The 9,912-nt window shown below is 34.7% G+C and overlaps 1 protein-coding gene across 1 annotated transcript; it reads left to right on the forward strand.

Moving 5' to 3' along the window:
* The first annotated feature begins 429 nt into the window (after positions 1 to 429).
* On the forward strand, positions 430 to 8,876 carry LOC114538213 (serine protease inhibitor dipetalogastin-like). The gene is made up of 8 exons (XM_028559362.1): positions 430 to 475; positions 1,319 to 1,462; positions 1,594 to 1,752; positions 2,962 to 3,105; positions 5,473 to 5,616; positions 5,749 to 5,907; positions 8,438 to 8,581; positions 8,710 to 8,876. The coding sequence occupies exons 1-8, from the start codon at positions 430 to 432 to the stop codon at positions 8,874 to 8,876; spliced, it is 1,107 nt and encodes a 368-aa protein (XP_028415163.1).
* The last annotated feature ends 1,036 nt before the right edge of the window (positions 8,877 to 9,912 follow it).

Raw genomic sequence — 9,912 nt, forward strand, 5'->3', positions numbered from 1 at the left:
ATTTCATACAATTTGTAAAGACATCTCGCTACAATTTCTCTTTCTTTTCTTTTCCCATTTTCAGGTTATTAAATAAGCTGCTGTTGCTGCTGGAACGAATTCTATCAAAAAACAATATGAAAGCAGGTAACATAAAATGATTATGTGCTATATTTTTCAACCACTAATAGCGATAATCTGTGAACTGAATGTATAATTAAGGCCATAGGAGCCTTCGTAATTTGTCAGTTTTTCCACAATTCTTAAACTTTTTTATTGCGATGGTTGGTAGTCTTTTTAACTTTTTTAAGAGTACTTTACCTGATAATTACTCTTACTGAACCTACAATATACAACCATCGCTTTTCCTCTGCCCAATTGAATCTGATTTGAGATTTAAATTAACAATGGTGTTTTTTATTGCTAGATCTGTTTTTCTTTGTTGCCGTAATGGCTTTTTACTTGGTATCAAGTCCCGTACACGCCAAAAGCAGAGGTAAATAACCAAGAATTAGACCGTCTAAATGTACACGAAGTATATCATTACCTATATTGGACCTGATTGGGCATCCTGTCGTATTACCATTGAACTCGATGATAACTAGAATCTGTTTGAAGTGCATGCGATGCGACCAAAATGCGACCTAATATAGTTGATGTAGAAACCGTTGCCATCCCTCACAGTACATTTTTTTAATCGTCAACCATATATAGAAGCGAGGGATGTTTGTTCCAAAGTTTGTCCGTGGATATTTTTCCGGTTTCAAGTATGTGGCTCAGATGGCTTTACATATCCCAATTACTGTGTGTTGAAGGAGACAGCTTGTGATTTCGGTCTAGATATCAAAGCTGTTAGTCTTGGACCTTGCCGTAAGTAAATCAGTAATCTTCACTCTGCCCAACTAGAGAAGTCCCGAAGGAAGCAACACAAATTTGGGTTTAGAAATTAATTATTAATCTTTAGTAAGTGTGAATATCAGCAAAATTGTCGTGTTCAGAAGGAAGTAATCAGCCAAATATTCTGTCAAAAAACCTCGCCCGCTGGGATAAATTCCCTTTCAGAAAATTAAGTAATTAAAAATCCAATATTAGGAATTCTTGGGGAAAGGTCTTTCACAACTTCCGGCATGTTAAATCACAAACATAAACTTCTAGTTCGGACCATTTTGTTCATGCTCCTTCGGCGAAGTTTTCAAACTAAGGCCCTTGTTTGAACCATTATTTACCACAGTCTCAAACTAAGGAAATCAGCCAACATTAATTTTGCTTTAAAGATAGCTTAATATTCTTAAACAACTGTCTGTGCCAAAGTAATTAAAGTAAATTTTATTTTCTACAGAACCAAAGTGTCGTAATTACTGCACACTGGAATATAATCCTCAATGTGGTACAGATGGAAAAACATATGGTAACCCATGTTTTTTGATAGCTGCCCTGTGTGTGAGTGATGGAAAAGTGAGACTGGCTCATCATGGAGAGTGCAGTATGTACATTACACAGAATTTTAGTTGGTTTTATATATATATTTTGTTATTCCAATCGGTACAAAAATTATGATGTCATATAACATGATAGCCCTATACTAAATTTTAAACGCTTAATATTCTATTTTAGAACCAAAGCCGGAGCCAACGTGTGCCGTTGCTTGTCCCAGAATAAGACTCCCTCCAGTATGTGGATCCGATGGCAATACATATCCCAATTACTGCATATTGGAAGAGACTGCTTGTCAATTCAAACAGAACATCACGATTGTGCACGAAGGCCTTTGCAGTAAGTAGTATTTATCAGTTTTACTGAGTACTGGACTAGGAATTTAGGCCAGACTTTCGCACTTATGGGTGAAAAGATCTGAAACTCAGCAAATCCTCACCAGAAACTCAAGACATTGATTACAATAACGTCAGGATTTCGGATCAAAGATGACTGCCTTGTTGTAATAGAATTATACAGGGTGTATCAAAAAAAGGTAATCCAACTTCAACGCGCTATTGTACGTGAACTACTCTGTCTATGAATGAAATTTTTTCACATTCGGAAAGATCAGTCCTTTCACTAACGAATGACATGCTTTTAATACAAAATGGTGGAAAAATGAGCACATACGAGACTGATAAAAAATGTTAATAACATATTTTTATCTTTGAGCCAAATTAAAGCAGTGCATAACAAAAGAAAAAAAAAAAAATAATCACGAACATGTCACAGCTTGCACTGGTTTTACAACATGTTTATTGCAATTATTTACATTTACACTATTTAAAAAGAGATGCCTTCAACTTGATCACCATCTCTATCGATATAAAATTGACATCGCCGCCGCATTGCTTGGAATGTTCTCCTGATGTGGTTTATTCCTACTTAATATATATGCATATGCGGGTAGTTTACTCGCGGAAACAAAATTCTTCAATTAAGTCCCAAAGGGGGCTAATTTTCAATGGTTTTAGTCCCAACTCTCAGAGTTAAAAATATGCGATTTTGACTAACACTTTTTCTCAGCCTCCTATTTGTTCCTTTTTTCACTATTTGGTACTAAATACATGTCATTCGATAGATAAAAGCCTAACCTTTCCAAAAGTGATAGAGTGAGTAGTTCACGCACAATAGCGCGCCAAAGTTGGATTACCTTTTTTTTTATACACCCTATATAAGGCATGAGACAAAATTTGAATTTAAAACTTCTATCTTACCTAATTATATGTTACAGCTGCCGAGTTCGATTTAAGACGGACAGAAACTCAGTATAGTTATTACAATTTTTTCGTAATTTTGTCTTACCTTTAACAGATTCCCCAATAATGTCATTTTAGCAATGCGTTAGCTACTTGCGATCCATTATTGTTGATCCGAGGTCTCTCGACGAATTACGAAAGGCTACAATCTACAATAATCACCAATACAACAACTAACTTTATATATTAAACTAATTTGATATTATCTTAAATGTGTGTCAAGCCATAAATTTTTAACTTAATGTAGAACCGAAGTGTCAGGCAGGTTGCCCAAAAAATTACGATCCTCAATGTGGTACAGACGGCAAGACATATGGTAACCCGTGCATGTTGAAATATGCTCAATGTGAAAGCGACGGGAAAATTAGACTAGCCCATCATGGAGAGTGTGGTAAGTAAAATACTCCTCAATCTCAGATTCTCACTGCAATATATACGCAGAACCCAAGTATATATGTCGTAGGAGGCTCTGGACGCAACAATAGGGAGGTTAAGATCGACTTCCGCTACGAGTACCGATACCAATAATCAGTCACGCGCATGCGCAGACGTAACAATCGTCCAAAATGTGACAACACTGGAAGTCGCGAGTACGGTTTTGGGGCTGAAAATGGAAGTGGATAGGTAGGCGAAGTACCGAATTATATTTACTGTATTATTGTCATTTTCTGCAGTAGTTTTCTAATAATATTATTTAGTTTTTAGTTGTATAATGTTTCTGCTTTGTTTGGCGAGACTTAAAGATTGTAATTAGAGTTTTTGATGTGAATATAGCCGCTATACTCCGCCATGTTTATTTACTTCTTACGGAAGTCACAATCTTAACGCTTTAAAATTTCCGCGCTGCCAAACTGTAATACGTCATGTATTTTCGTATCGGTACTGGTAGTGGAAGTAGATCTTAACCTCCCTAATATGACTCCCAAGACACAACAGATTATCTTAGATAGCGCATGTACTCTAATATATTGCACGATTCCCCACGATACCACAAAATTCTGCTTTGAGAATAAATCATGGGCCGGTTGTTTGAAAGGCGTTTAGCTTAAACGGTGCATAAGCCAAAGTTTAAAATTACTCTCATACATCTTGTGAATGACTATAAATCTGCATCGTATGCATTAAATATGTACTCTCATTGACAATTAAGCTATTTACATCAAAATATTTCAGCTCAGTTGTTCAATAAATATACAGTTTTGTTTTCCATTTTGAACTTATCCACTGTTTAAGCTAAACACCTTTTGAACAACTGGCCCCAGAAAGATATCTGAAAATGATGCAAATTTTAAAAATATCCTTCGTTTTTTTACCTGAAATAAGACATTGCTCTAATAATAACTCTTTCTTATCTGGCTCAAATTACAATATTTATGAAGCGGCGAATGTGAACGTGGTTCTCTCCGCGACCATTTGCTCTTTCGCAGCGCAAATTATATCTCCTGAAAGTTAAAGACGTTGTCTTCCGAGTAGCTATACGATTCCTTCCGCTTCAAAAGTAACGTGTGACCAAAAATTGCAACATTTGCATAAATGAAGTGAGAAACATTGAAAATATTTTCAATCGTTGATTAGTTACGAGGAAACAATGCGAGTTTTCGTCATTTTATTTTATCAATGAAAATTTAACATTAGGTATTTGACATATTTAAGCCACGTTTCAAGGTAATCGATAAAAAGAAAATATTTTTTTCAATTTTTTTAATTCTACCCCTTGCCAAAATCTTAACAATGATTTGCTTTACATGTATTTGATTTAGTGACAATGATTTGCTTTACATGTATTTGATTTAGTGACGCTTAGGAGGTGTAGAATCGATTTCCGAGGTTTTAAAGCCATATTAGAGATTGGGGATGGGCGGATGCAAAGTCTGTTTGGGGCACTTTCCCTATGAGGCCTATTTAATCCAAATGTTTCTGTGTTGCATCGTATATCTACTTTCATCGTGCATCCCCCTAAACCCGGGATTTGGGGCAAAAGCCTACGTCTAAAGGGCCACGTTGAAGCTGAAATCGGCATTCGTTATTATGTGTCATAATATCCTAGGATCGATAGTCTGCATGTATCTCAGAATAATGGACTGGAGCCTACACGATGGCTTAAATTATTGCATGATGCTTCAATCCTAGAACCAAAGTCGGAGGAGAAACCGAAGACGTGTGCCGTTGCTTGTCCCAAAATACTGCTTCCTCCAGTATGTGGATCAGATGGCAATACATATCCCAATTACTGCATAATGGAAGAGACTGCTTGTCAGTTCGAAGAAACTATCGAATTTGCTCACGAAGGACCTTGCAGTAAGTTGTTAAAAGTCGTAATTTTGACCGCTGAATCAATATTAAACATGTTTTACTCCTCCACGGAACTTATTTGTGGTTTCTATCAAGATTTACTTTTTTGCGAGAAGACCTAATTCTTTAATATGAAGTTATCAATAAATCAATTTCTGTAATAGACGGATATTTTGTTTGTTTGGAAGCAAAATTCATGGTTGTATTATATTTCTTGTGCCGAATCTCGTATAAATTATACAAACCCTAGGATCCCAATCTACTGTCTTCAAAGAATAATTATTTACGTTGAAAAACAATAGAAAAATAATTAGCATTTAGTAGCAAATTACTTCAGTGATGAGTAGTGACTTCATTCTAATTAAACCATTTAAGTCAACTATATAACCGTACTTTAACTATAGTCAAAAACTTGTAGAGTTTCTTTGTAACAAAGTGCGCTGAATTATAAATTTATTTACTTCAGAACCTAAGTGCCGACCATATTGCCCATTGCCATGGAGTCCTCAATGTGGTACAGATGGTAAAACATACAGTAACCCATGTTTTTTGAAAGCTGCATTGTGTGAGAGTGATGGAAAAGTGAGACTGGCTCATCATGGAGAGTGTGGTATGTACATTACTCTTCAATTTTGGACTCTCTTATATATTAAGTTATATACTCTGTTCCAGAATGGTTATATTGCAACACATTCTGCCATTTATGATGAAATATACGATATCCAAATATTTGCTATCTTAGGACCAAACCCGGAGCCAACGTGTGCCGTTGCTTGTCCCAGAATAAGACTCCCTCCAGTATGTGGATCCGATGGCAATACATATCCCAATTACTGCATTTTGGAAGAGACTGCTTGTCAATTCAAACAGAACATCACGATTGTACACGAAGGCCCTTGCGGTAAGTGAAATGAGGTTTACCCTATAAATTAACGGTTTTTCCCAACCATTCTTAAACCATTGTATTCTTGAACCAATTCTTGCGTTCATACGATACCATAAAGAAAATATAAAGCTGTAATGCTAATATCTTAGAAACTTCACTGGTTATCTTATTTCATGTATTGATAAAGTTTCAAATGAGAAGAAAAAAAGTGTTATTATGAAAAAAAGAGTTTGACTTCATAAAAGTTTTAATTTGAAAAACTGATATCATGCATGATATAGAATGTGCGCAGCAATGAAACTAAACGAGGGACAGATTCCGGAGAGAAAGAGAATTTTCTGCCTATCTTGAAAGTAGCTGCAAAATGCTGCGATTCTTGTCCGTAGAGTTTCGTTACCGGACATTGTGTGGACGAGGTTAAGACATTTATAAATTCTCTCAATTCATTGTAGAACCAAAGTGTTCAGCAGTTTGCACAAAGGAATACAACCCTCAATGTGGTACAGACGGCAAAACATACAGTAATCCGTGTACCTTTAAACATGCTCAATGTCAAAGCAACGGAAAGGTTAGATTGGCGCATCATGGAGAATGTAGTAAGTATAAGTTACTCTTCATGCAATCTCAGATTTTCACGGCAATATACGTAGAACCAAAGTATACATGTCGTAGGACGTTCTGAACGGCACAATATGACACCCAAGATACAACAAAATATCTTGAAATATGTCCTGAAATATGGAATGATTCCCCACAATGTCACTGGATACAACAGAATTTTGCATTCAGAATTAATTAGAAAGACATCTCAAGATGATGCATATTTTAAAAATATCTTTCATGTTTTGTTTAACTTAAATGATCGTCAGTTGTTATTCTAAGACGTTGCTTTAATGTACGTTTTTATGATACTGCACGTGTGATATATATATATATATATATATATATATATATATATATATATATATATATATATATATATATATATATATATATATATATATATTAATTCATTTACATAATTCTTAAAAAATTGGCATCGCTACTCTGAGTTTCATGCGACAGAGGCAATCATCAGGCGACTAATTTCAGTTCGTTTCAGTTATTTATATATATATATAATATATATATATATTATATATATATATATATATATATATATATATATATTATATATATATACAGTCGTTATCAAAAAGGTTGTCATATGGAAATATATATAAATACGTAAATATCGGTCACGTGATTTTACTACATACGTTAATTTTATGAGAAATCGTTGGAAATCTGTCGTGAAAATTTCTTAAATGTCATAGTAAGGTGAACAATATTGTAATAATAAAGAAACAAGTGATAAATGATCAAAATATGCCATGTTTAATGGTCACGTGATTGATATTTATATATTTCTATATATATTGATCGGGACAACCTTTTTGATAACGACTGTATATATATATATATATATATATATATATATATATATATATATATATATATATATATATATATATATATATATATATATATATATATATATATATAGTCAAATTTCGAATATTGATAGGTAAATTTACCAATCGTTAGGTGAAGATTTGAAAAAATTCAAATTTAAATTATTTTTGTCTTGGGAAGACATGATTTAAATCAAGAGATTGGGGATGGGTGCATGCAAAGTCCATTTGGGTCGCTTTCCCCATGACGCCAATTTAATCCAAATGTTTGTGTGTTGCATCGTATATCCACTTTCATCATGCATCCCCCGAAAGCCGGAATTTGGGGCAATTGCCCGCACAATATCCTAGCATGTATCTCAGAATAATGAACTGGTGCCTACACGATAGCTTGAATTATTGCATGATGTTTCAATCTTAGAACCTACGTCGGAGGAGAAACCGAAGACGTGTGCCGTTGCTTGTCCCAAAAGGCGGCTCCCTCGAGTATGTGGATCAGATGGTAATACATATCCCAATTACTGCATAATGGAAGAGACTGCTTGTCAGTTCGGAGAAAATATCAAAGTTATTCACAAAGGGCCTTGCAGTAAGTTGTTAAAAGTGGTCATTTTGACCGCTGAATGTTAAACATGTTTTACTCCTCCACGGAGCTCATTTGTGGTTTTCTATCAAGCATCGCACTTTTATGTGACGGATTTACTTTTTTGCCAGAAGCCATAACTCTTTAATAAAGTTATCAATAAATCAATTTCTGTAATGGACTGATAGTTTTTGATTTTTTGCATGCTTTGGCTATATAGCTATTTAGCGAAACATGGCTATATTATTTTTCTCGTGTTTAGCTCGTATATATACATACCTATAGGATCCCCAATTTACTGTTGTCAAAGAGTAATTATATTTACGTTGGAAAATCACCTAAACAATAGGAAGAATGGGCCTAATTAGAATTTAATAAAAAATTACTTCACTGAAGAGTACTGGCTTCATTCTTGAACTATTCAAGCAAGCTAACCGTACTCTTGTAGTTCATAACTTGTAGAGTTCTTATGTCAAAGTGTGTTGAATTATAAATTTATTTACTTTAGAACCTAAGTGCCGACCATATTGCCCATTGCCTTGGAGTCCTCAGTGTGGTACAGATGGTAAAACATATAGTAACCCATGTTTTTTGAAAAGCGCATTGTGTGAAAGTGATGGAAAAGTGAGACTGGCTCATCATGGAGAGTGCGGTATGTAAATTACACCTCAATTTTAGACTTTCCTATATATTTAGTTATTCAGTTCAAGAATAGGTATATTGCAACACATTCTACCATTTATGATGTAATATACGATATCCAAATATTTGCTATCTTAGGACCAAACCCAGAGCCAACGTGTGTCGTTCCTTGTCCCAGAATAAGACTCCCTCCAGTATGTGGATCAGATGGCAATACATATCCCAATTACTGCATTTTGGAAGAGACTGCTTGTCAATTCAAACAAAACATCACGATTATGCACAAAGGACCTTGCAGTGAGTGAAATGAGATTTACTCTATATAGAAGCGGGTTTTCACAATTATCCTTAAACATTGTATTGAGCCAGCCATATCTTCACTGTTAAACCCCTGAAATATTCTCAATTTATTGTAGAACCAAAGTGTTCTGCAGCTTGTACAAGGGAATATAATCCTCAATGTGGTACAGACGGGAAGACATACGCTAATCCGTGCACCTTTAAATATGCCCAATGTAAAAGTAATGGGAAAATAAGATTGGCGCATCATGGAGAGTGTAAGGAGTAAGTTACCCTTTGATTCAGATCAGTCTTCTGACATATTCATCACCAACATTCTAAGACACTTTTAAGTCAGCGCTTATCAGTTATCACTTGACATCACCGCTTCAACTCTCAACAATTTACGAAAAATAATCCTGTGAAAATGGGCTTTTATAGATCTTTGATTTGTTCCGGGCTTGTAATTGTAGTCATGAAAGAGGCTTTACCGCGTGCTTTCATCTTCACTTCTCATTATTAAAATAAATGTTTTATCATTTTTACGTTATTCATTATTTAATATAGGCCTAGAAAGGGGTGAAGAACGAAGCCGGCATTCTGATGGCAAACTATTAGTTTAACAATGCGTAGTTTAGCATAGTTGCTTTAATAATTGTCAATCGAGTTACTTCTGTAAGATGTGTTCTATTGTGTTAGCTGTTAGTTTTTTTTTGCTTTTTTACAAATAAACGTTTCAGTGGTTAGAACTCTGTTCTGTTTTTCACGCTTTATTGCGTTTCCTTTTTAACGGCTTCTTATGTTTCTGTTGAATAAACAACTAATGTTCGCAGATTGTTATTTCGATATCTGAGACATGGGAGACTAAAATGTATCTTAAATCTCTAGGAGGCAATCGGGTTAAATTTAGGAGTGCCGGTTGTACATGTTGGAGGGTCTAATCCTGGATTGTATCTACATTGTGGTTACATGTTTTTATGACTCTAAAATACACATGCAGTTACTCATTCATTTACTCAGAAAGACCAAGTGGACAATAAATAAGTTATTTCTGAATGATGA

This window comes from Dendronephthya gigantea, unplaced genomic scaffold, assembly GCF_004324835.1.
Source record: "Dendronephthya gigantea isolate DGI-Jeju-01 unplaced genomic scaffold, DenGig_1.0 000177F, whole genome shotgun sequence".
In the NCBI taxonomy this organism is placed as follows: Eukaryota; Metazoa; Cnidaria; class Anthozoa; order Malacalcyonacea; family Nephtheidae; genus Dendronephthya; species Dendronephthya gigantea.